The 11,489-nt window shown below is 53.3% G+C and overlaps 2 protein-coding genes across 6 annotated transcripts; both read right to left on the bottom strand.

Moving 5' to 3' along the window:
* Window positions 1–60: 60 nt before the first annotated feature.
* Window positions 61–5,669, bottom strand: SLC39A5 (solute carrier family 39 member 5). Of its 2 annotated transcripts, none has more exons than XM_032593992.1 (12): window positions 5,506–5,669; window positions 4,724–4,832; window positions 4,168–4,522; window positions 3,476–3,659; window positions 2,477–2,639; window positions 2,130–2,299; window positions 1,746–1,886; window positions 1,266–1,362; window positions 1,007–1,180; window positions 811–891; window positions 477–667; window positions 61–220 (listed from the first exon to the last, which is right to left on the bottom strand). In XM_032593992.1, the coding sequence occupies exons 3-12, from the start codon at window positions 4,449–4,451 to the stop codon at window positions 77–79; spliced, it is 1,629 nt and encodes a 542-aa protein (XP_032449883.1). In that variant the 5' UTR covers window positions 4,452–4,522; window positions 4,724–4,832; window positions 5,506–5,669; the 3' UTR covers window positions 61–76. The 2 variants fall into 2 exon arrangements, with proteins under 2 accessions (XP_032449883.1, XP_032449884.1); XM_032593993.1 differs by lacking the exon at window positions 5,506–5,669 and adding an exon at window positions 5,173–5,489.
* A 104-nt stretch (window positions 5,670–5,773) lies between these two features.
* On the bottom strand, window positions 5,774–11,312 carry NABP2 (nucleic acid binding protein 2). Of its 4 annotated transcripts, none has more exons than XM_030322908.1 (7): window positions 11,032–11,312; window positions 9,288–9,389; window positions 8,801–8,939; window positions 8,615–8,686; window positions 8,401–8,482; window positions 8,243–8,306; window positions 5,774–6,303 (listed from the first exon to the last, which is right to left on the bottom strand). In XM_030322908.1, the coding sequence occupies exons 2-7, from the start codon at window positions 9,364–9,366 to the stop codon at window positions 6,104–6,106; spliced, it is 636 nt and encodes a 211-aa protein (XP_030178768.1). In that variant the 5' UTR covers window positions 9,367–9,389; window positions 11,032–11,312; the 3' UTR covers window positions 5,774–6,103. The 4 variants fall into 4 exon arrangements, with proteins under 4 accessions (XP_030178768.1, XP_030178770.1, XP_030178767.1 ...); XM_030322910.2 differs by lacking the exon at window positions 11,032–11,312 and adding an exon at window positions 9,801–9,904; XM_030322907.2 differs by lacking the exon at window positions 11,032–11,312 and adding an exon at window positions 9,468–9,902.
* Between the last annotated feature and the right edge of the window lie 177 nt (window positions 11,313–11,489).

Genomic DNA, 11,489 nt, shown 5'->3' with positions numbered 1-11,489 from the left:
CTGGCCCTGTGTCCCGCCTCCATTCCTGTGGTTGGGGGGAAGGAAGGGCAACCTGGCGCCTTTCCACTGGCCCCCATCAGCCATCAGAGACCAGGGGCCATAGCTGCTCCTCCAGCATGGCTATGGTGAGCATGAGGCTGCCCCCCAGCAGCAGCCCCAACCCCTGCAGTAGCACATGGAGCGTAGGGAGGGGCTCGGGAGGCCGAAGCAGGGCTGGTAGCTGAAAGAAAAAAAGAGCATCAGGATCCTGGCATTGTCTCTGCACCACCCCACGTCAAGCATGAGAAGAAGGCGTCAGAAAGTACTGGCAACCCCTCTGAACTCTTCCAGGCCCTTGTTTCTCAGACTCCACCCAGCCTGGGTCCAGCACCTTTCCAGGTAGCCGGTGGTGGAGGCGGAAGGACCCATACGTCCCCCTCCGCTGAACCCACCTCCCTGCCTCCCTTGCTTTCCCTGCACTACCCCACACCTCTCACCATGTCCACAAGGGCCACATAGAGGAAGACCCCAGCAGTGACCCCAAACACCCAGGAAGTGAGAGGGACAGGGCCCAAACTGAGCCCCACCCCCAGGGCTGCACCCCCTAGTCCCAGGGCTCCAGACACCAAACTCAGCAGCAGCAGCCTCCGAAAGGGCAGCCCTGCTCGGAGCAGCATCGCAAAGTCACCTGTGAGGAAGAGACGACAGGGTGGGAGGGAATAATAAGCCAGGGCCGTCCCTCACCCCTGTCACCTGCCAGCCTCCTAAATTCCACCCCTTGGAGGTCTCTCCTTTCTAGAGTCCACCCCACCCCACTTCTGCCATTCCTACCCAGTTCATGGGGTAGCTCATGGCAGAAGACTGCTAGGGTGGTGCTGAGGCCACTGGAGAAGCCATCGGAGAAGGCAGCACCTGGGGTTGGCAGGATTGGAGGTCGTCAGCCTGGGAGAAAGCTCTCCCCAGGGGCACAGGGGCCTGCATTCCCTTCCCTCCCCCACTTCCTGGTAGCCCTCTCCTCCCATCACACCTATGGCCAGCCCATCAGTGAGGTTGTGCAGACCGTCTCCCAGGAGGACCATCCACGTTATATTGGCATCACCGCCACCCTGGTGCCCGTGACTGTGGCCTTGGTGCCCAGTAGGAGCTGGGGCTGGTGGGGGCTGGCTGTCCTGCTCCCCATGGCAGCCCTGAGCTTCTGGCTCTGCAGGAAGGACAAGAACAGTGCCAGTGGCTGCAAGTGAGAACCGGGAGCTGGGAGCCTACTCTTCATTTTCTCTTCTGGTTACCTGGAGCTGCCTGCAGGGGCTGAAGGGCCGTCCCACTGCCATCCTCCAGGTCCAGGGCTGGTGCTCTGAAATCCTTTCTTTTTCGCCTGCAGCATCTCTGAAATGGGAGGGTATCCCTCCTGGTGGAGGAGGCAACAGAGCCAGGGGCTAAGGAGAGGCCTGGCTACCAGCTGGGAAAGTGAACACCTGGGTTCACCTCTGGCACTTGGAGATATTTTTTGGCTTTTCCGCTCTCTTCCCAGGTTGGCACTCCTTGTTTCTTGTTGACTTGAACTTGGGAGAGGAGGCCGCTTGGCCAGGAGTCCCAGGTCTATGCTAAGGAGCCCCCTACCCACTCTCTGTTAGTTGTCAGGACTGCACACTCAGGAAAACATCAGCGCACCAGGAACACACCCCACACCCTCACCTCCTGGCTTGCGTGGCCAGTTCTTGGCCAGGACTCTAGTTTTGGCAGGAGGAGGAGAAAAGGGTATCACTCACTGGCCTGAGCCCTCTGTGCCGCAAAAGCCCTAGCACGTTCTCCAGCACAAAGAGCAGGAAGAGACCTCCGAGTACCGACAGTCCTGGTCCCAGGTCCTCCTCTGGTTGTCCGTTAGGTCCAGCATGCTGCCCTCCTTGTGCCTGACAGAGAGGGGGTCAGGGCAGACCCCAGAAGCCCCCGCACCCGACAACATCCCCCTCCTGTGTGGGACGTGGCAAGCCTTCACTCGCTACTAGAAGGCAGCTGTGGGCTGAAGCTGAGGTTGGGGAGTGGCGCGTGGGATCTGACAGGAATGAGGAGGGGATGTCCTGTGACTGGGAACACCTTGGGTACGTGGAGGCTGCCCATCACGGGGCAGGGAGCAAGGAAGGGGCTTCACGTACATGTGGCAGCAGGTGTAGCAGTGCATCCCCACAAAGAGTGCCCACGGCCAGGGCCCCCAGGAAACCCAGCAGGGGCCGTAATAGACGAGGTCCCAGGAGCCGCAGCAGCAGCAGGGAGAGGGGAGCAGGGAGGCTGAGCAGCAGGACTGCCAGGGCGCTATGAACCAAGGCTGGGGAGAATCAGGGACTGAAGTTAGGCTAGAGTTGGAAGGAGGGCCTCAGAAGAAATGCAGGGCAGAGATACACTGCAAAGGGAGGCAGGACCCCGACAAACCCATCTTGCTTGGCCAGGGGCCCACTCTCTGCCAGGGTTCAAGGCACCCTGCCACCCACTCTCACCCACTGACCAGACAGAAGATCCCCTGAGGGGGTTGGGGTTGGGGCCTGGATGCAGACACGGCTGTCGATCTGATAAAGCAGGGCTGGACACAGCAGAGCAAACTGACGAGGGGTCAGAGGAGCAGCAGGGCTCAGGCCAAAGTTGACCAGCAGCTGGGAGCCATTCAGACACTAAGGGAGTTGAGTTAGAGGTCATATATTGGGGCATTGCTGAGAACTGTGATCTTTAATGTCTGTCCTTCCATTGTATGGATTCTTGGATCTCTCCAGGATCCCCTTTGCTTATGCTGGCAGGTGCATCAGGGACTGGGGTGGCTCCACAGGATCAGTGTGTGTTAATTATTAGTGGATATTCAATCCAGTGCAAATATTCAATTCAGTGCAGGTTGGGTGCTAGTAAACATTGCCACCATCTCTCTCCCTCCCAAGCTCCTGATGATTTCAACGATTTGGTGATGGAGTTGGTTGGACAACTAGAGCACTCCATGGCAGAATCTTAGAAGGGAAAGAATCTGAAATGCCATCCAACTTCCTCGCAACAGCCCTGTTACATGTTCATCCAGGCTTGGCTTGAGTGCTTCCTGTGATGGGGTGCCCACCCTCACCAGGCCTGCTTCACAGTTAGCTTTGGCTGCCCTCTGGTGTACATGGAACACGTTCACTGCCTTTCTGGCTGAAGACAGCCATCTACTCCCTGCAGGTTTCCTCTCCAGATAGCCAGCCCCAGATCCTACCCTCAGCTATTTCTCTGGATTCTCTGCTTTGCCACCAACTGTGGTCCCTAAACCTGTCCTTGGAGACTTGGGTGTGGGTTCATGTGCGCTGAGCCCAGAAGAAGCGTATTTCACTCTTGGAATAACATACCCTAAGATCACATCTGGATTGGGTTGTTTTTTTTTTTTTTTTTTTAATTAACTGTATTAAATTACTCTTTAAACAATTTCAGGCCATCTAAATCCCATAGTCCTTCTCCCCCCAACCCCTACCCTGGCGATCAACAGACTCACATCCTCATTCAGATGGTCAGCCAATGAATGGTCCAGCAGCAGAAGTCTGTGAAAGAGGTCCAGGCCAGAGGGGGCTGGCCCACGGGGCGATGCTGGGGCCTTTGGCTCCTCTGGGTCACCCCACTCTGAGGGACCCAGAGGCAGCCCAGCCCAGACATCCACACTCAGCTCAGGGTCCTGTGATCTGGAGCAGAGGGGATAGCAAGCCAGACTTACTCATGTTCTTTAAGAAACTCCCCTTGAGGTTCCTAGGGTGCTTAGGCGGAAAGGGAAGACCAGCCACTAGCTTGAGTTCCTGGGACCCAGAAATCATGGAATGTCAATTCTAGAAGGATCTGAGAATTGTCAATTTATAGGAGAGTCTAGGAATGAGGGGTGTGAGGGTAAGAGAAATGGGGCTGGGGGGAGAGCAGCCAAAATGCTATAAATTGGGAGCCGAGTCAGCCTGGAGACATTGAGCACTGGGACTAAGAGCAAAGAATTGGAGGGTCCGGGGATCTGGAAGAGTAGAGAATTAGAAAGCAGTAGAGGCAAAGGGGGCCTTGAAGGAATACTAGGAGTCAGATTTTGAAACATTTGTAATTCCAGAAATCTGACTTTAGGAAGCTAGAGGTTGGCAACTGGAGACTGATCCAAGCACTGAGAAGAGGTGGGCATGTGGCATTTTGGGGTAAGGGAAGGGTTAATAGTACCTGTATGTGGAATTGTCTCCAACTGGGGGTATAGCCCGACCAACCGGAGGTCCATGGTGTCCTAGGCGAAGTCCCTGAACTCGGCCTAGCCCCAGGCTGTGGAGAAGCCGCGCTAGGCCCCCGGCTGTCAGTGTCCCGTTCTCCCCATACAGGCCAAACAGCTGGGCCAAGTAATGGTTCTGCTCCTGCTCAGCAGGGCCCAGGTTGGGGGCTGAGCCCCCTGCCAAGCCCAAGGCCACCCACACACACAGGCCAGCCAGCAGATGACTCCTTGGAGGCCCCATTATTGGGGGCAATGGGTTAGAGGCTCTGGTTCTGGCTTCTATTCCCCTTGGAACATCCTGAGGACTGTGCCCTGGAAGAACAAGGAGAAAGGGCCTGGGCTTCTGCTCTGCTGTCCAGCTCAGGCCTTCTGTTTTCCAGTTTCTAGAACACCTTCCTTGACCCAGAATGCTTCCCTCACCTGATCCAGAGCTGACTTCTCATCCTGTCCTCCAAACTCCACCCCTCAACCCTGCCTCACCTCTCTGTCCCCCTTCAATCCACAGGGCCTCACCCTCATTGGCAGTATGAGAGTCGTCACCTCAGGTCCCGGTCAGGCCTTATTGTGGACACTAAGAGGTTCCTGAGTCAGGGAGGGGAGTGGGGCTCAGCCTCCAGGTGCCCTGGTGGAATGGAGGCCACGTCAGATAGAGGGCTGGGATGGACAAACGCCGCCCCCCTCCCAGCCCACCTGCCTTGGGGCGGGGTCAGGGAGGGGAGGGGCCAGTGTGGGAAGGTTCACATCAGAGAGGAGTTAATGGTTCACTGGTCTCTGGGGTGGGGGTCAAAGGTCAGTCTTGGCTGGGGCCCCTGAGTAGGGAGGGGCCACCCTCTGCCCCTGGAAAAGCCACATGGCTAAGGAAACCCTGAGCCTGGCCTTTTCTTCTAAATAACTCACCCCACTAAGCCAGTTGTACCATTTTAACCTTTCACTGCATATACTCTCACCCCCACCCTCCACACCTTATATCTGGTACTGGGCTTCCTCCATCTCCAACCTCCATCCCCACAATCCCCGGGAAAGTGGGATTCGGGTGTCCCTTAGCTGGAAAAGAGGCGAAGAGGCAGATAAGTGGCAACCCCAGGTGCATGGGGAGGAAAGCGTTCTTAGCAACTCCTTGTCCCAGCAGAGTAAGAGCCAGAGCTCTGGAAATAGATGATCAAGAAAAGGGAAGCCCTGGTGGGAAGAGGAAAGAAATATCTGGGATCCCTGCAGATGTCTGACCTGGCTTAAGATCAGGGGAGCACAGTCTGATTAGGGCAATTAGTCCAGGGGGCCCGAGGTTTTGGCGTTACCTGACAGCAGGAGACTGGAAGGACGCCCAGAGGAAGGGGGACACAGCCTTCTTGGCTCCAGCTGTGGGGGGGTAGGCAGGCAAGCGGGCAAGGGTCACCTGCAGGGAGGGGGCAGGGGAGGGACACTACCTTAAAGGGGCAGGCCTGCTTTGCCTAGGCTTCCTTACCTGTAACTTGTCTTCCTTCTATCTCCTAGGGACACCCCACTTTCCCACATGTCTGACTGCTAACCTCTTCATTCTCCCACGAAAAGCAAAGGAGTCCAGTACAGAGTGGTAACATTTATTAGGAAGGAGAGATTCGATTTGATTTCCACATCACACACACAAGAAACAGACTGTGACTGTCGTTTCTAAAGGGAAAGAGGGCAGAGGGCCTTGAATCCCCAGGGATAGGCAGATCTAGCTGGGTAAGGCAGGGAGCATGGGCTTAGGGTGGATAAGGCCAACTGCTCACCACCCCTCCAGTGAAATTCAGTGGATAAAATACTGCTGCCTATCCACTCCCACCCCCCACAAGCCAGCAGCCTAGTAAAAGGCTGTGTTCTAGGGGACACTTGGGCTATAGTGGGTGGTGGGAAGGGAGGAAGAACGTCTTGCTATCTCTTGCTGCTCCTCCGGGTCTCTTTGCCGTTACTGACAGGGTTGCTGGAGGGGCCAGGAGGGCCGGCAGCTGTGTGGTTAGGCTGGCTTCGGGTAATTCGGGTGCTGGGAGGGTGCGAGGGTGCGTGAGGTGGGTGCGGGCCACCACCAGGACCTGGTGGGGCACTCAGTCCATTCCCGTTCTGGGTCTCAGAGGCTAGTAGTGGGAGAAGGGGAAGAAACACAGGAATTAGAAAACTAAGGTAGGAGAGAGGTCCATCCCCAAGGCCTCCCTCTGTGCCCTAGAGAGTAGCACAGTCTTCATCAAGCACAGCGGCACATTCAGGCCAGCTGGACCAGTTGCAAAGAGCAGGGGTTGTACAAATGGAGCCCTGAGAAGACTCAATCATTTGGGAAGTTGCTATGTGAATCCTAGTGTGATATTCTTCTCTTCCATTCACCTTTGTATCATGAGGTCAGACCTAGCATTCGCTGTTTAGCTCTTGGCTTAAGGACCTCTGACAAAATGCCCCTTTGTCGAAAGTCTTTGTAAAACTGGAGAAGCATGGGAAGGGGAAGGACCCAAAGCTTCTGTGTTATGTAAGAAGCAGCTTTAAAAAAGGAGAGTGTGGTGGGTATCACGATGATACATACATTTTCATTTTGGAAAATAAAGATAGGAATAGGGAAAAAAAATATTACGCACACCCTCAAAATGATAAGTAACATTTTGGTGTATATTTCACATGTTTGATTGGAGCCAGGTGTGTGAGATGATTTCCTTGAGCTCCTACAACTGTGCACATCACTACCCTTGCCCCTACCAGTGTGTCATCTGTAGGACCATCTCCTTCATAGACTACAAGCTCCTAAAGGCAGGTGCTGTGTTTTTATTCCTTGGCATTCCTCATCTATGTTTGTCAAATGAAGACAGAGGCCTGCCTCTCTTATACAGAGGGCACTATGAGCCCTAAAAGGGGTAGAAGTCATAGGCTAGTGATTCTTAAACCACATATCTGCTTGGACCCAGGCTGTTCCACCAGACTAAGATATCTGTTGCCAGAATGGAAAAATCATGCCTTTTCCCCAATTCACAGAAAAAGTTAGGAGTACATAGGGAGTTAATGTTAAGTTCTTACGCCAGACATGCTTTTTATTAAGACTTTTGCACCTGTTAGCAGATAACAAAGTGAACAAACATCTGGCAAATGAGCATTAGGGCCAAACAGGCTTAAATGTACCTTATTTAAAATACTTTTTATAAGTTATAGTTATGGACATCTGGACATATGTAACAGTCATATTTTCCAGTGAAAATATGGATGCTGATTTTTATGGTGGAATTAAATGTTATTTCATGGTGTTTCCAAAAAAACCATGATCCCAGTGGTTCTGACACAAACAATTCTGAAAACCATGGTAACTAGGGATGCAGACACAGACTGAGCAAGGGTAGAAGCAGCCTGAAGCCTAGTGTCACAGGGAGAAACCTAAGACACAGATCAGAGGCAAGAGGAGTCGAACACCCAGGCAGTAGTAGGCTCAGCCAAGATATTACCCAGAAGGAGAAAAAGACCAGTGAAACCCAGTTCCTAAAGAGAAGCCAGGGGGCAAAGGAGGTGGTGTTGGTGGGTGATTCTAATCAAAAGCAAGAGACGAAAAAACAGGGTCTTGGAGTATATCAGATGGAAGAATCATAATCCTGAGGTCCACAGGCTAGAAGAAGGGTCTTTAGTTTCAAGAAGAGTGGTGACTCCCCAAAGGGAACTACTTGGTGCCCTAACTCTGTACAGTGTAGACTGCATGTTAAGTCATATACATCCATATTAGAGCCATGTAATGAGTCAAAAGGACAAGGGGGAAAGGGCAAGGACCTGCCAGAGAAGAAGCAGAAACAAGCTTGAATAAAGGAGTGCAGTCTTGTTGGATAAACTGTTTTCATTTGTGTCCTTGAGTGGTAGTGGCAAAAGAGTACCAGAGCTCTATCAGTGACAGAAACAGGTCCCCAAATCTTTTTCCCACAAGGACTTGCAAAAGAACTGGGAGAATTAGGTGGAAGGGGATACATGGAAAGAAGACAAATTGGGAAAAAGGATGAGGGCAATGCATCTTTCCATGCTAGGGAGAGAACCAGCGGATGGAAGGGAAAGGTTTACCTGGAGAAACGGCAGGGGGTCCGGTGGTAGGCTGGGGAGCCGTAGGGCTGCTGTCGTTCTGGACCTGAAGGCACAAATTAAATACTCAGACCTTGTTCCCTACCATGCTTCTTGGCTGGACATACCCTCCTTCCCCATATCAAGGCCATGGGACTCACCGTCTTATTGGGTGCCTGCTGGGCACTGTACTCTGGGTTTGGCTCACTGAAGTTAGGAACCTCAGAATAAACCATACAGAATCTGCAAAGGGAGAAATTAGTTGAAGCCTCAGACCCAGCCTCTGGAGGCCTGAGAAAGGTCTAGATACAAGACATGGACTATATACCCTTATGCTGGCTGGTGCTTCTGCATCCCAATCCCCAAAACACTTACTCTCCAATCTTTTGAAGATCACCCCCACGTCCAGTGTATAGTGTCAGACAACCTTTGAATACTGAAGCGTACCTGTGGGGACACGAAAAGTAGGACTCAGAGTACTCAGAAGAATTATAGGGACTGTTAACTCTAACCCCCTTGACTGTTACTAGCCTTGGATAGCCAGGAATAACCAGGAGTTACCCTTTGGTGAGCCGAATAATGTCTCCAGGCTGGATCAGGTTGCCCACGTCGTCCCACACAGAGATATTGATGCTGCCCGTTTTGTCGGCCACCTTGCAGGTCCGAACCTCGTGCCCGTCCTTTGTCTTGGTCACTCGGCCTGGAGGGAACAGACAAATGTTGGGGTGGAGGTGAAGAGAGGGTCAGAGGGATGAGATCTAGATATGGGTGGGTGAGGGGGAGTGGAGGGACAGCACCATGGAGAGGGCACTGAGTGGAAAGAGGCCTGAGTGGCGCTGGAGGCTTGGATCTGGCGAGTTCCATCTACTCTGCACTCGACTACAACTCTCCAGGCCAGGGTGTAGGAGATTCCGCGTAAGCAGCGTTTTGGGGTGCACCCTGACATCCCGGTAGCTAGTTAACAGAGGAGGTGATGCTTTTCCCCTCCTGCCCCCTCCCCAACCCTGAGAACCCCCGCGCAGGGGTCCCACCATCCCAGAATAGCCACCTGTCTCCAGCACAATGAAGATGAGGTTCAGATTCTTGAGCCCAGGCTTGATATCTTTAACGAAGGTCTCCGTCGTCATGCTGCCCGAGCCTCCGCACTACACTAGAAGGGGGAAAGGGGAATGATGGCTCAAGGCTTGGAGTCTTTGCCCTTATGCTCCATTTCCCAAGGCCTACCTACCACACTAGGCTGGGGTCAGGCAGCCGCAAATCCTCTAATTCTTCCAAAAGGTTATAAACCAACTTCCCCAGGAGCCTCCAACTTCAAGATCAGAATTTCAGGGTCTCTGTATAGGCTGCTTCGGGACTGGAAGGCCCCGTCCTGGGATGCTCTTTCAGTCTCAAGCCCAGAAGTCGGGGAGCCGACGGAGACGTGGGGGGGGGGGGGGGAGGGAAACTGGTGCAGACCCAAGGAATGGAATCTTACTCGCCAAACCTTCCCGAACCCTCATCCGGACAACTCAGGACTCGGTCCATCCCCTCCCCCACCCACAGCCCACCACCCACCACCCACCCAGCCCGCAGGCCGGACAGTGCACGCAGCAGAGCCGCCCGCAGGGGGAGCCACAGGCCCCGCTGCCGCCGGATGCAGCGCGGTGGAACGCGGGAGTACGGACATTCTCGGAAGTTTCCGGCTGGCCGCCTCCGACCAATCAGCACTGTCCCGGCGCGCCCCGCGCCCGCCGCTGGACCCCGCCCAGCCAACCGGGATCCAAGATCCACGCGCCGCAAAAGGGGCGGATTTTAGGTATTAAAGGAGCCTGGTAGGTGGTTGGCTTGGCCAGGAGAAAGACTGACCACCAGGAGGCGCCTCGAGTCCCACTTTTCCTTTCCTTTACTGGGAGGATGTACCTAGGCTCTGAAATTTTCTCCTTAAGACATGACACTGGAGAAAGGACCAGAGGTTTTGGAACACGGTGGTCAAAAGTCTGAAACAGGCTCCGCACTTGTTTTCTCGACAATTCTTAAATATGTAATTACATTTTGCATACAAGAAAACGTAAGTTATATAAAAGGCAGTGCTTAGCACACAGGTACTTTCTTTTCCCACTGCTATAATCCTTATCTCTATTCCTGATTTGGGGTCCTCATTTTTTTTTTAATTTTTTTTAAAGTTTATTTATTTTTGAGGCAGAGAGAGACAGAGCATGAACGGGGGAGGGTCAGAGAGAGGGAGACACAGAATCTGAAACAGGCTCCAGGCTCTGAGCTGTCAGCACAGAGCCGGACGCGGGGCTCGAACTCACAGACTGTGAGATCATGACCTGAGCCGAAGTTGGCCGCTTAACCGACTGAGCCACCCAGGCGCCCCTGGGGTCCTCATTTTTAATGCACGACCCAGCGCGGTCAGGGTTTTGGAAAAAGTGGCCTTCACACCAGAGGCAGACACCCTTTTTGAAAGAATGGAACCCGGGGCACAGAGAACAGCATTTGCATTAGTCTCTCCCAGAGTCTGAAAGACACCTCTTCCTAGTGTACTTATCTCACTAGATCCCAGGGTCTGGCCCGCCTCCTCTCCCAGACCCCAGAGGATTTAACAGAGGAGGCCCAAACCTTTAGTTCCTCTTGGGACTTGTTAGAAAATCAACAAAAGGTTCTAGTTCTGTAATGTTGTGTATAAACCAATTACATATGTACAAAGCACTACCATTTGTTTAGCGAATATCCATAACAAATACTGTTTAATATCAGATTAGCTTAAGAGGTCATGTAGTTGTAATGCTTTGGTTTAATTAATCCCTTACCTTCTAGAGAGCTTTAGGCTCCACCTTGATTTTCCTCGGATCCCAGGTTCTCTCCTGCCCACACCCCTCAACTACGGTGTCGTATCCCAAGGAAATCAAGGCACAACCTAGGAAGAGGGACATTTTATCTCCCTTCCCTGCCCTTAGGTGCTTCAGGGAACTCTATGAGTGTCCGGAGAGCCAACGTAGACACAACAGGAGTGCGGCGAGGAGAGGTAGGGAACCCGTTGGGCACCTTAGATTAAAGCTTTGCGGTTAGACACTCCAATTCTCCACCCGTGGCCGCCGTATCCACTCCCGTGACTATAAGTCATAGGTTCGGGAGGCTCCGGGATGCTGACCACCACTCTAGTAACGGGAGATGGCAGGTCACACTGCAGGCCAGCCTCCTCGCAACGATCTCGCATCTCGTGGCATCAACTTTAGGAGATGGGACACGTACACCTCTCCAAAGCGAA

Source organism: Lynx canadensis, chromosome B4 (assembly GCF_007474595.2).
Source record: "Lynx canadensis isolate LIC74 chromosome B4, mLynCan4.pri.v2, whole genome shotgun sequence".
Classification (NCBI taxonomy): domain Eukaryota; kingdom Metazoa; phylum Chordata; class Mammalia; order Carnivora; family Felidae; genus Lynx; species Lynx canadensis.
This window is presented reverse-complemented; position numbering and strand designations above follow the sequence as displayed.